Source organism: Taudactylus pleione, unplaced genomic scaffold, assembly GCF_031769625.1.
Source record: "Taudactylus pleione unplaced genomic scaffold, aTauple2 ptg000256l, whole genome shotgun sequence".
Classification (NCBI taxonomy): domain Eukaryota; kingdom Metazoa; phylum Chordata; class Amphibia; order Anura; family Myobatrachidae; genus Taudactylus; species Taudactylus pleione.
Window position 1 is genome coordinate 496,363 of NW_028284658.1, and position 19,405 is coordinate 515,767.

The 19,405-nt window shown below is 46.9% G+C and overlaps 1 protein-coding gene across 6 annotated transcripts in view; it reads left to right on the forward strand.

The window, feature by feature from the left end:
* RHBDF2 (rhomboid 5 homolog 2) overlaps positions 1-19,405 on the forward strand; it is a 94,035-nt gene that overhangs the window by 70,881 nt on the left and 3,749 nt on the right. For 5 of the 6 annotated variants that reach the window (XM_088480540.1, XM_088480541.1, XM_088480542.1 and 2 more), the window contains 2 exons: positions 533-686; positions 1,811-4,265. In XM_088480540.1, coding sequence (XP_088336666.1) covers positions 533-686; positions 1,811-2,230 — 574 coding nt within the window. In that variant the 3' untranslated portion in view covers positions 2,231-4,265. Of the gene's footprint in view, positions 1-532; positions 687-1,810; positions 4,266-7,861; positions 8,061-19,405 lie in introns of those variants that run through there. The other variant, XR_015879429.1, reaches the window with a different exon arrangement.

Consider the following 19,405-nt stretch of genomic DNA (forward strand, 5'->3'; position numbering starts at 1 on the left):
GTTGACATGGTCATTAGGTCGACCTTCATTCTGTAGTCATGTATTTAGGTTGACAGGGTTAAGTGGTTGACACATTCAAAAGGCCGACATGGCTTTTTCATGTTTTTTAGGTGTAGGCTAAACTAACAAAAAAAAAGTGTTGACAATTTAGTGTCAACATGTTAAATGCCGACCTTTCATTCTGTCGACCATTTAAGTGGGTTTGGAATCTTAAGAACAGCCAGACGATTGTACAGGTGTGTTCATATTAAGACAGGTTAGCAGTCTAAGCTTAAAGGTCTCCTATTAAAGTTCTCACAAATATGATTTTAGGAGAAGCATTTAACAATAGCAGCTGCTTAGGACATAGAAAGTCATCTTGGTTTGAGAACATTTAAATGCATTTGCGACTGTTACGTGATGCCTTGGTAGAATGGAATAAATTGAATTTTGGGATCAAGAGACCAGGGGTTTAAAGAGAAAAAAATAAAAACCCTTTCATTGATTACTGGCTGAAGGTTGGTATATGACCTGCCTCACCACCCTCTTTCAGGATCATTCATTGCCTGGTGTCAGTGATCTTCCAGATGGCAGTCCTGCGTGACCTGGAGAAGCTGGCAGGCTGGCTTCGAATCTCCATAATCTACATCTTGAGTGGTATCACAGGGAACCTAGCCAGTGCCTTATTCCTGCCTTACAGGGCAGAGGTGAGTACCACAAGGCTGTGTGATACCTTCCAGTCATTTCTGAAGTAGTATATAGTGATGTCCACACATTTGGTTAATATCAAATTGACCCTTCTATACTGGAACACCCATATGTACTTGTTTACAGTCCTATACAGCCAACTCTGCTAGTAGTACTGAGTAGATATCTGAGTATGGTCTCAGTGAGATTTTGGGAACAAAGACGATTCTTCATTGTAGAAAGTGCAGTTAATACAAGGAGAAGAGCCTTTCAATAGATGCTGCGACGGCGGGATGTAGTCAAAGTTTGTGGCTCTGGTTTCTTTCTGGTCCATTATGGATCACACTCTATTCCCTCACTCATTGCTGCCCTCCCCTGTGTTCCCTCTGGCACGTGCATCTCCCTCTCATGTCTGATTTTCTAGCTTTCACACGATTATCCTGAGATAAGCTGTCTGGCCTTCTCCTGCCACTAATCCAGGTGATAAGACTGCTAGGATCTGACACCAGTTTCCGAAGTGAAATCTGTCTCTTGCTCTCACTGGGTCATGACACTTTCGCTAACCGCACACATTCATATACATTTCTATTCTCTATCCTTATCTTTGCATTTTTATGCTGTCCTTTCTTCTCGTTGTGTTTTTGTGTATTTTGAAATATGATTCATCAAGTACATTGATACCTCAGCTCCGTTTATCTATATATCTGTTTTCACAAATCATTTTTTATTTTTTTTGCAAATATAGCTGTCCACTCTCTATTAGAGTTCCTATTTTACACTCAATCTGCTGAAACTCAGGTGTCCATTATACCCAACATATATTACCATTAAAGCGCCATAAAGCCAGTCATTTCTGTTATGTGTTTTTCTTAAGGGGAGGCAGGGTGCTATAATTGCAAATGGCTTCTTTGTTAGTACAGTAAGATATTCTATAGGACTACATTATAATTTAAGCACTGTACCTATGAAAAAACAGCATCCAGCAATAATAGTTTGCCAGTATTACTCCAATTACTGAAACTTCTTTAAGTTTCAGATGTTTTACAAACATGGTTCAAAATTCGCTCATTGGTTGTAGTTCTAAAATTACAACAATTTCTCTCTTGTTAATTCTCCTCTTTAAAATTTTTCATCTCCCCTGCAGGTTGGTCCAGCAGGATCTCAGTTTGGTCTCCTGGCATGTCTATTCGTCGAGCTGTTCCAGAGTTGGCAAATCTTGGCAAAGCCATGGAAGGCGTTCTTCAAGCTTCTTGGCATTGTTCTCTTTCTGTTTCTATTTGGACTGCTCCCATGGATAGACAACATCGCCCACATTTTTGGTTTCATCAGTGGTCTTTTGCTCTCATTTTCCTTCCTCCCATACATTACATTTGGCACTGCTGACAAGTACCGCAAAAGAGCCATGATCCTCATCTCTCTACTAGTCTTTATTGGCCTGTTTGCCTCTTTGGTCATTTGGCTTTATGTGTATCCAATTAACTGGGCTTGGATAGAGTACCTTACCTGCATCCCCTTTACCAACAAGTTCTGTGAGAAATATGATATAGACCAGGTGCTCCACTGATTTACCAGCATGTCACCCGTGGCAGTAATCAGAAGATGAAACTTGGAGGTCCTGGAGATTATAGCGTATTCTTGGATTGGGCTCCATTTTACTCATGATTTACCCCAGATTGTTTTATCAACTGTACAATGAATGATATGGGAGAACACACTGGCCAATGTTGAGTCCAAATCCCAGTGCCTGCTAATGGATGTGCAACTGGACACTGGAATTTATTTTGAGGATCCAAAATAGAAACTCTTAAAGGAGGGTGAATGAGTTTCTCAATTACTGTTCGTCATAGAACTCTGCAGCTCAGGAATTACCCATTGACTGAACAATGCATTAAGTGTCGGACCCTGGTAGCAGGGAATATAAAATGAGAGAAAAAGTTCAGTCTGGCCACAATTCACAGAAGCAGCAAATGTTCACAATTGCTATCTGTTCAGAGGTTATGTGATGTCATTTTACAGAGGAAATGCTGCCTCTGAGGCACTTTAGTCCTCCCTTTAGTTTACAGGTCTAATTATGGGATAGTAAAACACTAGGGAAAAAAAACACTAGGCCCCTATCATATGAGCCCAAGTGAGTTACCCATTTCACCAAATGACTATAAAGTACTAAACTTGGACCGAAGTGCAGTTACATCTCAACTATAAAACCCAGGGATACAGTTTGCTATTCTATCTACAACCACCAGCAGTTATCACCATATACGTAATCTGTATGCTACTACTAATCAGACATTGGCGATCTGTATCTCTCCTTTAATTTACTAATCAGATGTCAGGCTTAAATCTCACACCTTATATTAACAAGTTATTGGTGACATGCTTACTAACCAGACATCTGCAACCGGTATCTCTCCCACCCTTTTATGAATCCAACATCTACTACTGTTCCTGTTAGACATGTATCTTCTACCCTACATACCTTTTTCTAACCATCTGTGGTTTGGGTTGAATGTCCAAGATATTTATGCATTTATTTAGGACAAGGCATACAGTATACAGACCTTACAGACACTTAGATACTCTTCTCCTACCTATAAATATCTAGTCATCTGTCATTTGTCTCTTACTACACTTAACCAGATGTCAGGGACAAGTTTTGTCTTTGCTCTCCTTTATCAGCTAGAGACCACAAACAAGAGCTTCTGTTATCCTCACAATGACCAGCTCGCACAGACCTCTATTTATACCTCCTGTTCTGTCATTTCCTCCAATTCCTGTGATAACGTGTATATATGGATATATTCACTAATTTTGAGACTTAAATGAGATTAAATCTTTTCTCTCCCTCTTAACACCAACCCGTGAAATGTGCAATACAGAGGGACTTACGAGTAGATTAGAAATTGCTTTTCCTTTCATATGAATTTACATCAGGGACCCTCTGTACCTCACATCCAGTTATAGTGCACAAATATCAGGGACACCGTGTTCTATTCATTTTTGCATTAATGGACCAAAATCTTGCACAATGAGTTTGGGCGATATTTGGTCTCGCTGTGCAATCGTCTGAAAGCTGAATCTACTGGGAATGAGAAAGGGCTTAAGTTTTTCCACAGAGACTAGAATATTTTTAATGCAAACTTTTGCATTGGACACTTGGATTTTAAATGACCCTTTGCTGCGCAATAGGGTCTGCTCTGCAGAGTGTTGGAGTGAATGTTCATTTTGTACAAGCGCCATTCTGATGTCACATGAGAATATGCAATTAAGGTTGTTTTTGATGCGATTTTTAGTAAAATGTTTATATTTAATATATTTAAAGCAAGACTGCAACACCATTCTCTCCTACTAAAAACCTTTTTGCTGGACGCTATCCAGAGAGTGGTGTTTTGATAGGGAACGGCTGCTGTTGGTACTCCAGACTGGTTTAATCATGGAGAACTAAGCAGCTTTTGAAATAAAACACTTATGTTTTATGTTTTCACTTTGTGTCTTGTGTATGATTGGAAATAACATAAAGGTAACCAGTTTTGTGATCCTTTTTGCATTTCATTTATCTGCTTTGTTTGTAGTTTTCAAAATAAAGATTAGTGTTTTGACAATTCTGTTCTGTAGACAAAAACTTTCCAGGCATAGTTTTGGAGTATATGTCTGAAGCAGCATCAGGTACTCCATTCTCTCCAATAGAAATGAACATGTCCTCTTACTATCTATTTCGTTTGGTTTGGGCCTTGATAATAATCCACTGTGGTATAAAACAAGATTATCAATTTGAGTTCTCACAACATAATTATTGCATTGTCTGCATCCACATTTAAAACTCTGCCAACATATCCTTTTGTTGTAATCAACTAAAACCAGGTAGTTCATCACACCCCAATAAACCATGTTTAGATCAGATGGCTATTAGGTTATTGTCACATATCCATTTTAAAGCATTCCCTTGTCTGACTGAAACAGAAATTAGAAAACAGAACTAAGGAATCCTTATTTCCAAAAAGTACTTTCTTCAGGGTCCATAGGGGTTCCACAGGGATTACCAAGGGGTGTAGTTGGTTGGAGTGAGCCGTGCACCAAACAATTAAAGCTTTAGCTCCTAGGATGCATCAACCATCCTCCACATATACCACAGGCAGCCAGTTTTTTCCTTTGAGAACAGTGGGGCTGTGTTAGACAGCCCCAAGCTTTTATTTTGTGTTAAAGTTTTTACTTTGTTTATGAGCAAGTCGCGCTGAGTGTCCTAATGAACACCTGCGTGACTGCTCCTACTACCCCTGCCGATGCCACAACATCGGTAAGGGGTCCAGTGATTACGGTGGGCAACAGCAGAGCTTGGCTATCGCTTCCCTGGGAGACCCTGGACTGCAGCCGTATAACGGGGATGTCAGGTAAGGAGATTCCCCACTTGCGGGTAATTGCACCTGAATGCAGTCCTCCCGGTTGTGGAGATCAACCGGAGGCCATTATTGAGGGGCGACAGGTGCGTCCGCTCCCCCACTACACCACCAGGGCAGTAGAATCTACCGTCTGGGGCCTTTGTTAAGCCAGTAGACCCGGGGGTTACTACAGCAGTGGGGAAGTAAGCTCTCCCCTGACAGCCCCTCCCCCAGCTCAGAGTGTGATTTCACAGGTGAGTCTTCCCACATCTGAGCTGCTCCTCCTACCCTTCGCCCTAATGAGACGCTCAGGTGCATTTTAATTATGGCTTTTCTGGAGCTGTAGGTCTCAGATCGGGTCTTGTCTCCCTGGAGCCAGGTTATACAGCACTCAAATACAACCAGCCTAGTGTTGATTGAGTAGTTGATTCAGTTCCCATTGTAAGTATATTTATATTTGTATTTATTTGCATTGTATGTGACATGCCAGCTCTGCTGTGGTGATATACTGCCTTTAAATTTCTGACTGTCAGTTATATCTATCCCTGTTGCTCTTTCTTAACCCATCACTACCAGGTGTGTAGGGGTTCATTTGTACTTCACATTTACTTGTATTTGTGAAGGGTGTCACATTGCATTATTACCTATACCCTTTGTGTGCTGCTTACTGGTATTACTAGGTCTTCCAAAGACAAGGGTAAACAGGAGGTTTTGGCCCCTATGCTGGATACATGCATTACCTGTTCAGCAGGCTTGTCCTCTCATGATATTGTGAAGGATGATCAGTGTGCTAATTGTCATGTACCTCCTCTACAGCTTACCTTACAAGTGCAGGAGCCACCTTGGGTGTCCTCCGTTGCACAGGTTATAACAAAGTGGATCTCTTATCAGCTCCCACGCTTCCTACCACTGTGGGGTACCAACAGCAGCCTGCTATGTTTGCATCCTGGATGGATGCTTATGTCCAGCCAGCGCAGGATATGGCTCATACGTCTGCTGCCTTTCAGCAAGGTATGGTACAGGCGGACAGACCGTTTGCCACCAAAGCACATAGACGGACTGTATTATTTCAGTTTGCCCAGCTTTCAAATTCATACACATCATCTGAGGAGACAGATGATGCACAGGGTTCTCCTCTAGGGACCCCCTCGGGTGAGCAGACCCGTTATTTGATAGTGGATGTTTTTTCTCTTGTTAGGGCGGTTAAATATATCTTGAATATAGAGGATGAGGAACCCGCTCCTAAGCCTAAAGCCCCTGTGTTTATAAGACAAAAGGTGGTGAAGGCTGAGTTTCCTCAATCAGAACAGCTCACTGAACTTATGGGGGAAGCATGGAATATTCCTAACAAATGGTTCCAGGTTCCAAGAAGACTAGCGTCTTTTTACCCTCTCCCACCTGGTGAGTGTACTAAATGGCAAGTCCTTTCTATGGTGGATTCTCATGTGGCACGTTTAATTAAGAGCTCTACGTTGCCTATACCATCCGCATCCTCCCTTAAGGATGCTACAGATAGAAAACTAGAGACTTGTCTTAAGTCTGTTTACTAGTTTTCTGGTGCTACTACTAGGCCGGATAGGGCCGCAGCCGGTTTGCTAAGGCTGTTTAAGGACGAATGCTCTGGAAGACAGCATGTCATCAGACGCTACCAGGGAGCAACTGGCCTTCATCTCCCATATTCGGGAGGCGGCCTCTTAGTTTATTTAGTTGCTTCTATATCATCTGCGACCTCGGTAGTCGCCCACAGAGTCCTCCTTTGGCTACGATCCTGGACAGTGGGCTCTGAATGGAAGAAGGCCCTCGAATCCTTGCCTTTCTCTGGCAATGTACTGTTTGGTGCAGAATTGGCTACTCTTGCAGCCTCAAAATCTGCTGTTCTTCCTCAGGGTCCATAGGGCTCCACAGGAAGCTAGGTGGTACTTGGAGGACCGGACACCAACAGCAAAGCTTCTTTTTTTAATTCCAGGATGCTCCGCTAACAACCTGAAGGCAACTTCACTTCGTTGGTGTCCGACAGAGGCTGGATCACCGAAGGAACAGTGGGGCTGCTATAAGCAGCCCAAGCTTTATTTTTTTCTTTTAATTTTTTTCATAATGGAGCAAGCAGTGCTGGACAGTCCACTGATCGTCTGCACTGCTGCTCCATCATCCCTCCGCAGCACTGTGACTCCAGCCCTTGGCTAGGTACTCTCGCCCGTGCTACGGAGGGACCTACCTAGCAGGGCTCCTCGGACCCATGACTGCAGCTGGGACTCAAGGGGGATAGGTAAAACTAGTCCCTGCATCTATTCGCAGTCTTACCTCCGGTCTTAAGAGACAGACTGGAGGCTCTGATGTGGACAACTGTTTGTCCGGGACTACACTAGACCACCAGGGTATAATATACTGGCGCAGGGAATACTAAGGCCAGGGACCCGGTGGTTGATGTCAGCATAGGGTAGGAAGGCCCTCTCCCTGCGGCCCCTCCCCCAGCTCAGGGCGCCATTACACTGTGGTCTTGTTGCTCTTCCCTCACTCTCCGTCCCCTCAGAGTCTCATGGCAGCCATTTTCTGCATCAGCCTCAGGTCTCTGGGACTGCTGGGCCCGGTCTCCCTGTATACTGTACCTCTCAGAGGAGCCAGGTTATGCAGCTCTATTTCCTACCAGTCACTGCAGTCTGTGTAGTTGAATTTAGTGCCCACTGCAGTGATATTGTATGCTTTGCATTGTATGTGACTTGTGCTAGTGCTGCTGTCTGTTAATTTTACTCTACAACTGTCAGCTTATACCTTTCCCTTTCTTTCATTATAAAAAAAAAGAAATTTGTTTGTCCCTCCCGCAGGTAGCTTGCCGCGAGCTCCCGCTGCTGTCCTAAACCACACCATATAGATGGCACGCACAGCCAGCTACGGAACACAGAGCCATCTGGCTCCCAGCCATCCAGCATCTACGCTCCCGCTGACAAGCGGTAGAGCTACCACTCTCCAAAGATCCCACCACAGCACCATCACACGTGGGCTTCTGGATACAGGAGAGAGACGGTAATTATCACTACATTTATGCTAGTCACACTCCCGCAAACAAGCGGTGAAGTTTATTTCGTGCAACAATTGGATCACATATCCACGGGACAGTTAATTTGGTTTCTGTCTGGCTAGAGGCTCCCCCTGGCAGATACTCCATTAGTACTGGTGCTGATACTGTTTGAGACTTATCTCCCCAATAGGAATATACTTAGTTATTCCACTCATTTTCCATGTCAGGATTTCATTCAATCTTTTAAAACAGTGTTTCCTTATGAAAAGGACATTTATATCTTTTTACTTTGGCTATCAAGCATTCAGTCAAGGACAGTCTGCACACTGCACAGAGCCCATGCGCTCAATTTTTCATATTGTTGTTTTATATTGCTATTAAATATCTGTTTATTATACATTGTATTGTTTTACTTTCACAAACCAACGCTCCTACAAATTTCCTTTTTTTGCTGTTTCATTTGAGCAGGTATCAGATCCTGCTTGTTAGGAGCTGCCAGTTTGGAAGCTGTATTTTTGATTGATTGGCGCACCTTATCTTTTTCTACTGCAGGGTCCATAGGGGGTCCACAGGGTTGACCTTGGGGTATAGCTGGATCTGGATTCACGGGCACCACGCAGTTAAAGCTTTTGCTGCTCCCAGGATGCACTTGGGTCCATCCTCCTCTATACCCCGCCCCCGAGCTACAGGCACCTCAGTTTTAGTTGGTGCCCGGCCGGAGTTGGGTCACCTTGTGCAGGGGGGCTGCAGGAGCAGCCCCATAGCTTATATTTTTTAAGAAGAAAAGAAGAGTTTTCACCCCGCTGGCGCTGCGACGCCAGTACAGCTCTGGGGATCGCAGCGGGACCCCGGAGTCTGTACTAGTAGGGCTCCGGAACCTCCCACGACTGCAGCCGAATCGCCGGGGACAAGTAAAATGCGAGCAGCGCTAACTTGCGTTGCTCGCGGGTAAATGCAGTCTTTAGCCGCCGGTTTCTGGGGACAGACCGGCGGCGTTAGTAGCAGCGGCGGGCTCCCCCACTCCAGGCATACCCCGCGTGTCCGCTAGACCACCAGGGAGTAATGGCTGGAGGGGAACCAGCATCCCTGGGGTTAATCACTAGCCAAGGGAGAGAGCCTTCTCCAGCGGCCATCTACTGGCAGCATCGCAGATCTCCCAGGTGGTGCGTGGACCGGTCACCCTGTGTACCTCTCCCCTGCCAAAGGACAGTGTACACAGCACTATAGCCCTCCCAGGCACTGAATCTGGGCAGGTTGATTGTAGTGAAAGGTGCAGTGAGTATTGACTTTTCTGCATGGTATGTGACTTTTGCTAGTGCTGCCTGTCTGTGCTGATTTCTACTTACTATCAGCTTATACCTATCCTTTTCCTTCTCCTACGGCCCGGCAGGTGTGTGGGGGAAGGGCGTTTTTCTGTGGACTTCACGTATATTTATATCAAGTATTTGTGAGGTCAGTCACATACAGTTGGGTGCTACACAGTACCATATTGTGGGCTGTTGTGTTGCATTCTGGTGAGTGCGCAGGTGTTAAACACCATACTTCTCTATTGTGCTATATATATATCTATACATATATATAATTCTGTTATGTCTGATGAGGAGATTGCGCGCTCTGTGGCTCCTGTGTTGTCCTGCAGACGCTGTTCTGCATTAGTGGAGAGGGAGGATTTATCACAGGACTGTCTGTGCGGGCAGTGCCAGCTATTGCCTGGGCCCTCGCAACCCACTACGTCGCAGGACCCTCCTTGGGCGATGTTTTCTCAGGTGCTGGTGTCAATCGCGGACCGTCTAGCGGTCCCAACTGCTGTCCCTACTAGGGCGTTGCCCCAGCCGATCATCCCCCATTCCCTGGGTATTCCGCAGTTATTGCAGTCTCCCCCCAGGTCTCAGACTGTTAGGCAGTATTCGGGGTTGCCTATGTATGTTCAATCTACCCCAGTCTGTGGTGCCCTTTCAGGGTTTTCCTCAGACGGATCCTCCACCCTGGGTGGATGTACTCTCCAGCTCTGTCCAGAGTTTGGCAGCCTCGTCTTCGGCTTTTCAGTCAATGTTACGGGGTAACATGCCTCCAAAGGTGTTTAAGCGCCCAGTGCTCGCTGCCCAGGCTGCGCATTTAACGGACACGGACGTGTCTTCAGATGACGGGGAGGTACATGAGGACACTGACTCGGACGCCACGGCTCAGGAGTTGGAGACGAAGTCCTCCATTAAGGTGCCGGTATTGGTTCGAGCGGTGCGGGCCATCCTGCACATAGAGGATGATGCACTGGCCCCTAGGTCTAATTATCCTAATTTTAAGAAGGCTATGGTGACTTAGACGGTTTTTCCCCTGTCTGACCAGTTGACGGATCATATGGCTGGGGCCTGGCAGTTGCCTAGTAAGAGATTCCAGCCACAAAAACGGCTGGCATCCAATTATCCGTTTCCTGAGGCTCATTGCAGGAAATGGGAAACCCCACCGGCGGTGGATTCCCATGTCACCCGCTTAATCAAAAGCACTACATTGCCTTTACCGTCTATCTCCTCCCTCAAGGGTCCCATTGACAGGAAGGTGGAGACTTGTTTAAAGTCTATCTACTCTCTCAGGGGCAGTGGCCCGTCCGTCTATGGCCATCTCCTGGCTGGCTAACGCCATTGAGAGCTGGGCCAACGCGTTAGAGGATACCTTTCCAGATGATGCTCTGGATGTCCAGAGAGCGTTAATTGGACAGATGAGAGATGCGGCGTCCTATATTGGGGAAGAGTCATTGGATTCAAGCCTGCTGACATGTAGAGTTTCGGCGACAGCGTTGTCTGCTAATCGGTCCTTGTGGCTGAGGTCCTGGAGAGCTGACGCAGATTCTAAGAAGGGCCTGGAGGCCTTACCCTTTAATGGGGAGTTGTTATTTGGTCCAGACTTGGACAAAATAGTGGTTACGCTGGCTAAATCCAAGGTCAGGAGCTCTGCCTTTCGGGTTCAGGGTAAGGCCAAAGGTCAGTCCTTCCTGAGGCAGTTGGCGACCAAGGCCGCTTCTAAGCTCAAGAAGCAGGCATGGAGTGCTAGGCGCCCTTCTTCCAAGCAGGAAGATAAACCTTCTGCCTGATGGGGACGGGCCTCCTTCTGGGGGACCCCAGAGTGGGAGGCCGACTTCTTCAATTTGCCCAGTGCTGGCACAATGCTACCATGGATGCTTGGGTTCGAGAAGTGGTCTTCCAGGGGTACGCCCTGTCCTTTCGGCACAGACCGCCCCACCAGTTTTTCTGCACGAATCTTACGCAGGACAAAACCAAGGCTTTGCAGATTCAGGAAGCTATAGAGTCCTTGCTGAAAGCAGGGGTCATTGTTACCGTTCCTCAGTCACAACGGTGGATGGGGTACTACTCTACTCTTTCTGGTGCAGAAACCAAAATGGTTCTCATCGCCCTATTCTCAATTTGAAGTCTCTGAACAAGTTCCTCAGAGTTCCCAAATTCAGGATGGAAACGTTACGTTCTATCATTCTGGCGATTGGAACCAGGGGATTACATGGTCTCCCTGGATATCCAGGACACCTACCTCCATGTTCCTATAGCTCCTTCACACCAGCGGTATCTGAGGTTTGCTATACTGCACCATCACCAATTTCGGGCGCTACTCTTTGGCCCCTCTACAGCACCAAGGGTTTTCACCAAAGTGATGGCAGTCATGGCCGCCCACCTTCGGAGCCAGAATCTGCAGCTGCTACCGTATCTAGACTTACCTCCTTTTGCTGGGGAGCTCTCCGCAGGTACTGCTTCAACATCTCCACCTGACGATTGCTTGTCTGAAGCACACGGGTGGTTGATAAATTGGAAAAAGTCCTCCCTGATCCCATCACAGCGGATGGTTCACTTGGGAGCCCTGCTAGATTCTCGTCAGCAAAGGATCTTCCTGACTCTGGAAAAGGTCTCCTCCCTGCAACTGCGGAGACAGTTGCCTGAGCAGTCGCCGAGTGTCTGTTAACTCAGCAATGAGAGTTCGTGGGTCCATGGTGTCGTCATTCGATATGGTGGAATTTGCCCAGTTCCATTCCAGGCCCCTGCAGGGGCTGATTCTATCCGAATGGAACGGGTTACCCTACCGGATCCGGTCTTGGATGCTGGGGTTGTCCCCGGAGGTTCGGCGGTTTCTAGCTTGGTGTCTTCAGACAGCTCATCTCGTCGAGGGACGCACCTTTTCGATCCCGGACTGGGTTCTGCTCACAACAGATGCCAGTCTCCGGGGTTGGGGGGTAGTGACAGGCTTTTCTTCAGTCGGGTTTGGACCTAGGCTTACGTCTTGCCTCTCTGAAGGTTCATGTGTCTGCACTGTCTGTGTGGTTCCAACGTCTGTTCGCTACACTGCCAGATGTTCACACCTTTTTCCAAGGTGTTCTTCGAATCCAGCCTCCCTTTGTGGCTCCTTGGGACTTGGCGGTGGTTCTTCGGGCCCTGCAGGGTCCTCCTTTTCAGCCTCTTGAGTCAGTGGAGCTCAAGTGGTTAACGTTTAAGAAGCAATCGCCAGGAGGGTGTCAGAATTGGGGGCACTTTCCTGTCATCCCCCTTTTCTTATTTTTCACCAGGACAGAGCGGTGCTTCGCACTCGCCCTGAGTTTCTGCCTAAAGTGGTTTCTAAGTTCCACATTAATCAGGAACTTGTTCTGCCAGCTTTTCAGTCACCTGATCTTTCAGCTGGTGAGACTTCCTTGGATGTAGTCCGTGCTCTCAGAATTTATGTGGACCGGACTACTTCCGTTAGAAAGTCTGATTCCTTTTTTGTCCTCTTTGGTTTTCACAGGAGAGTTGGCCTGCCAACAAACTTACTTTAGCCCTGGCTTTGTTCTGTTATTTGTGAGGCTTATGCACAGGAGGGTTTACCTGTTCCAGCCTCTGTTAAGGCTCATTCCACTCGGTCTGTGGGTCCTTCTTGGGCTGCTAGACGTGGCGCCTCTGCTGTTCAGCTATTTAAGGCGGCCACCTGGTCTTCCATTCAGACATTTTTGAGGTTCTATGCGTTTGACACCAAGTTCTTACCATATCTCTTGGTTGTTTTTTTTTATATATACACACTTTCATTATAACCCTAGCACACTGAGGTATAAGGGGTTCATTGTAACTCACATCTGCCTATATTTGAGAGGACTATCATACTGTATATCTGTGCCAGGTTGTGTGCTACAATTATCCTTGCAGCTATGTCTAGCAAAGGCAAGAATAACAAGCAGCCTGCTGCTCCCACTCTGGTGTCCTGCAAGTCCTGTTTAGCAGGCTTCGCTTCAGAGGATCTCATTCAAGATGGTCTATGTGCAGCTTGTTATACAGCACCTGGCCCCTCAGCCCCTGCATCCTCTCCTCAGGACCACCCCTGGGCTTCTTTTTCACAAGTGTTGGCAAAAATTGTGGACCACCCAGCGGTACCTGTTGTATCTTCCCCCCTATGGGATGGCCACAGTAGGTTAGCGAATCCTTTTCCTCTCCCATGGGTAGATGTACTTTCTGCCTCAGTGCAGACTCTGGGACCTACCTCTACAGCCTTTCAGCAAATGTTGCAAAAGGAGAGATCCTTACCTAGTAACCCTACTAAGCATGCTCTGTTATTTTCCCAGTCCACCCAGCTATAAGGTTCTGAGTCCTCATCTGGAGAGGCAGAAGACGCAGACCTGTCTCACTCTGGCTCCTCTTGGGAGAGGAGGTGCCCCCTTCTAAATTGAATATGAATGCACTTGTGAGAGCTGTAAAATCTATTATTCAAATAGAAGAGGCAGAACCCACTCCTAGGGCATAAGAGCCACTATTTAAGTGACAGAAGGTAGTTTTGCCAGAGTTTCCTCACTCGGATCAGCTCTCTGATCATGTGTGAAGCATGGAATATGCCTAGTAACAAGTTTCAGCTGCCTAAAGGCTTGATTTCCTTTTACCCTCTACCAGCTACTGATTACACTAAATGGAAAGTTCCCCCTGCAGTGGATTCCCACGTGACACGTCTAGTTAAAGAAAGCTACTTTACCTATCAACTCTGCAACCTCTGTAAAGGAAACTACGGATAGAAGGAATGGAAGCTTGCCTGAAGTCTATATACTCCCTTACAGGAACTATTACTTGTCCTGCCAGGGCTACGGCCTGGGTGGCAAAAGCCATTGAGAGTTGGGCAGAGGCCCTAGAAGATGCACTTCCATCTGATACTTCAAGGGAACAGATCTCTTACATATATCACATTAGAGATGCAGCCTCCTATTTATGAGAGGTGGCTTTGGATACTTGTCTCCTAGCTTCCAAGACATATGCTACTTCCATGGTAGCCCTCCATATTGTTTGGCTTCGCTCATGGAAAGCAGATTCTGACTCTAAAAAGGCTTCGGTCTCGTCCAATTCTGGGCCAAACAGGATCTCTCCAGAATAAGGCAAAGATTGTGACTACCTTGGCAGCTTCCAAGATGGCATTCTTACCCTATGTATCTTCTACGAAGCCTAGGATGGCCATCCTTTCATCCCCAGGGAAAAGCTAAAGGTCAGTCCTTTCCACTGCAGCCGGCATCCACCAAGGCCTCTAAGCCTAGGACCAAACAGACCTGGGCTACAAGCTGTCCACCTACCAAAACTGAGGACAAGCCTTCTGCCTGATGGGGCAGGCCTCTCCCTGGCCTCCCGGGAGGCCGACTTCTTCAGTTAGCCCAGACCACCTCAGATGCCTGGGTAAAAGAAGTGGTCTCCCGCTGATACGCCCTCTCATTCCTGAGGCAGCCCCACAGCAGTTATTTTGCACAGGACCGCCATCGGACCTTGGCAAAGTTCTGCTCCTTCAGAAGGCCTTTCAGTCCTTACTGCTCTCGGGGGTAATAATTCCGGTCCCCTCATTAGAGAGGGAAGGGCTATTATTCTACCCTTTTTTTTGGTACAAAAGCCCAACCGGTCTCATCAGCCTATCCTCAACCTAAAGTCTCTGAACAAGTTTATCTGGGTGCCCAGATTTCGTATGGAAACCCTCCACTCTTATTATCCTGGCTATGGAGCCCCACCACGGAAGTGGCTTACCTCAATCACGAAGGAGTCACTCGAAGTCTGTCAGCAATGGCAGAAGTGTTCCGCATTCTCACATGGGCCATCAGCAGGGTCTGCAGCCAACTTCTGCGCTTCATCGACTCATGGCATAAGACAACCACAGAAGCCTGGGTCAAAGAAGTGGTCTCTCATGGATACGCTCTTACTTTCTGGAGACATCCTCTCCAGCAATTTTTTTGTACAGGTCTTCCATCAGACCTCATCAAGTCCCAGGCCTTCAAGGAAGCCATTCACTCCCTGCTAAGTTCAGGTGTGGTAATACTTGTTCCTACGGTTCATTGAGGAACTGGTTTCTATTCCACTCTCTTTGATTCAGAAGCTGAATTGGTCTCATTGGCCTATTCTGAATCTCAAACCCCGCAACAGCTTTATCGGAGTGCCCAAGTTTTGTATGGAAATGTCTACGGGATTTTATGGTTTCCCTGGACATTCAGGATGTGTATCTGCATGTGTCTATTCCACCATCCCATCAACTGTTTCTGCGATTTGGTGTTCTGCAGGGACGTTACCAGTTTCAGGCACTGCCATATTTGGTCTGTCAACGGCCCCTCTGGTCTTTATCAAGATAATGGCAATTATGGCGGCCTCGCTGAAGCATCAGGGAGTCAGAATCCTGCCATACCTAGATGACCTCTTAATCTTGGCACAGTCACATGCTGTTTTACAAAACACATCTCCAACTGACCATTGCCTGTCTGCAAGCACACGGCTAGATCATCAATTGGAAAGTCCTCCCTCTTTCTAAGATGGAGGATGGTACATCTGGGTGCACTCTTCATTTTCAAGTACAAGGGATATTTCTGCCAGCAGACAAGATTCCGGTACTGCAATTACGTGTTCGCAAATTGCTCTGCATTCGAAGAGTATCCATTCACTCAGCAATGCAGGTCCTGGGGTCCATGGTAATCCACCTTCGATATGGTGGAATATGCACAGTTCCATTCCAGGCCCCTTCAACAATTGGTTCCCTCCCGGTGGAACGGACAGTATCATCTGATCCGGTCCCAGACTATCTTCCTCTCTCCAGAGGTTTGGCTTTCCCTCTCATGGTGGCTACAGATGTCCCATCTGGATGAGGGTGCCCCTTCTGGATCCCAGAGTGGGAGCTCCTCACTACGGATGCCAGTCTTCTCGGATGGGGCGCAGTGACAGGTCATCATACCTTTCAGGGAAGATGCACAACTCAGGAAAGTCACCTGCCTTAAACATCCTGGAGCTTCGAGCTGTGTACAGAGCGCTCACTTTGGCGCAACACCTTTTCCAGGGCAGGCCAGTCCAAATCCAGTCCGACAATGCGAACACATTTGCCTACCTCAACCATCAGGGAACCAATTAAAGTCAGGCAGCCATGCAGGAAGTAGCACACATCCGAATGTGGGGCGAACATTAGCTCCCGGCAATCTCTGCCGTATTCATCCCCGGAGTCTTCAACTGGGAAGTGGGCTTCGTAGGCCATGTACTCGTAGGGGAATGGGCTCTTCACCCAGATGTGTTTCAACTCCTGGCGAGCAAATGGGGCCTACCAGACGTAGAGCTCATGGCCTCACGTCACAACCACAAGGTCCCCAGGTATGGATCCAGGACCAGAGACCCCTCAGCAGTTTTTGTGGATGCTCTGGCAGTGCTTTGGAATTTCAATCTCCCGTAACTTTTTCCTCTGATTTCCCTCCTCCCAAGGGTTCTCTGGAAATTCAAGCAGGAAGGTGGCACAGTGATTCTGATAGCTCCAGACTGGCCCAGATGCCACTGGTCCACCGATGTACGGAGTTTCTCCATACACTCCTTTTCCACTTCCTCTACGGCAGGACCTGTTGACACAGGGCCCTTGCCTGCACTTGGACCTACCTCGTCTGTCTTTGACAGCGTGGCTCTTGAGTTATCTCTCTTAAGAGCCAAAAAGTTATCTAAAGTGTGTGGTTCCGTCCACTCCGTCCTTAGATTTTTGGCCTTTGAGACTTTTGCCTCTCAGGATGCTTTCTTTGAGCGCTGGATTCTCCTTTCTGCTCAGGAGTGTCTCCACCCTTAGGGGAAACTGCTTTAGGACATACCCATGGTAATCTCTGTGGACCCCCTATGGACCCTGAAGAAGAAATTAAGAGTTATGCTAAAAACTTACCCTTGTTAACTCTATTTTTTTGAAGTCCATAAGGTCCACGGTTGCCCATCCTGACGCACCTGGGCTTCACTGGGTATTTTTCTCTCTGTCACTGATTCACTCATCTTTTGGGAGAGTGTTTCTGGTGTAGATTGTTCTAGCTTCTCCTCTCTCCTACTCCTGCCTTGGGCTTGCTTACAAAACTGGCTGCCAGTGGCTGGGGGTGGGGTATATGTGGAGAAGGGCCGGTGCATCATGGCAGCTAAAGCTTTAACTGTTTGGTGCATGACTCACTCCAACCAACTACACCCCATGGTAATCCCTGTGGACCCTATGGACTTCGAAGAAATAGTGTTAACAAAGGTAAGTTCTTACTGGACTGGACCTGAGGAAATTAAGAGTTATGGTATGTCCCAGATGTTTTGCACAGAGAAATGAAAATTATTTTCCCAATGATTCCGAACTATATAAGTATTAGGGGTGTGCATCGGCCACTTTTCGTGTTTTGGATCTGGATCTTTCTTCGTGTTTTGGATATGGATTGGTTTTGCCAAAACCACCCTTCCTTGTTTTGGGTTCTGGGTTTTGTGTTTTGGATCTGTATTTTTTATTTTTTTTTAAAGCATAAAAACAGCTAAAATCACAGAATTTGTGGCTTTTTCTACTCCTATGCTATTATTAACCTCAATAACCTTAATCTCCAGTCATTTCCAGTCTATTCTGAACACCTCACAATAGTGTGTTTATGTCCAAAAGGTTGCACCGAGGTAGCTGGATGACTATGCTAAGCGACATGAGTGGGCGGCACAAACACGTGGCCCATCTACGAGTGACACTGCAGTGGCAGACAGAATGGCAGTTTGAAAAACTAGGTCCCAAACAGTACATAATGCAAAGAAAAAAAAGGTGCAAGATGGAATTGTCCTTGGGCCCTCCCACCCACCCTTATGTTGTATAAACAGGACATGCACACTTTAACAAACCAATCTTTTCAGCGCCAGGGTCTGCCACACGACTGTGGCTGAAATGATTGGTTCGTTTGGGCCCCCACAAAACAAGCTGGCAATTAATCTGTCCCTGCACAAACTGGCTCTACGGAGGCAAGATGTCGTCCTCATCCTCATCCACTAATTCCTCACCCTCTTCAGTGTTGTGTACATCCTCATCCTCACAGAGTATTAATTCATCCCCACTGGAATCCACCACCGCAGGTCCCTCTGTACGTTCTGGAGGCTGGTCTCCCTGGATGAGTTGATAATTCATTTTTATGAACATCATCTTCTCCACATTTTGTGGAAGCAACCACCTACGCCTTTTGCTGACAAGGTTCCCGGCTGCACTAAACACTCTTTCGGAGTACACACTGGAGGGGGGGCAACTCAGGTAAAATAGAGCCAGTTTGTAAAGGGGGCTCCAAATTGCCTCTTTTTCCTGCCAGTACAGGTACGGACTGTCTGACATGCCTACTTGGATGCTGTCACCGATGTAATCCTCCTCCATTCTGTCAATGGTGACAGTATCATATGCAGTGACAGTAGACTTGTCAGAAATTTTTGGCACGTCCTTCAGTCCGGACCAGATGTCCAAACCGGCCCTTGACTTATGACACAGGCGCACACTTGGCGCTGCTGCAGTGTTGATGCACGTGCGGCTACTGCGCATACATTTCGCACACAAACACAGAAAAAAAAAAGAATTGTTTGTTTTTTGCGGAGTGCACTTTTGGGGTTACACCACCCTTTAACAGAATTATGGGACACAGGCGCATGCTTTGCGGTGCTCCTTTGTTGATGCACGTGCAGCCACCGTGCACACATTTCACAAAAACAGAAAATATTTTTTTATTTTGTTTGGAGTGCACCTTGCGGGTTACACCACCCTTTAACAGACGATCCAGCCGGCCCTTTACTTATGACACAGGCGCACGCTTGGCGCTACTTTGTTGATGCACGTGCGGCCACAGTGCACACAATTCACAAACACAGAAAATATTTTTTTATTTTGTTTCGAGTGCACTTTGGGGGTTACAGCACCCTTTAACGGTCAAGGCAGCTGGCCCTTTACTTATGACACAGGCGCACGCTTGGTGTTACTTTGTTGATGCACGTGCGGCTACTGCGCACACAATTCACAAACACAGAGAAAAAAATATATATTTTTTGGGGTGCACTTTGTGGGAGCACCCCTGATGCACAGATCACCCCCTGAACAACACTAC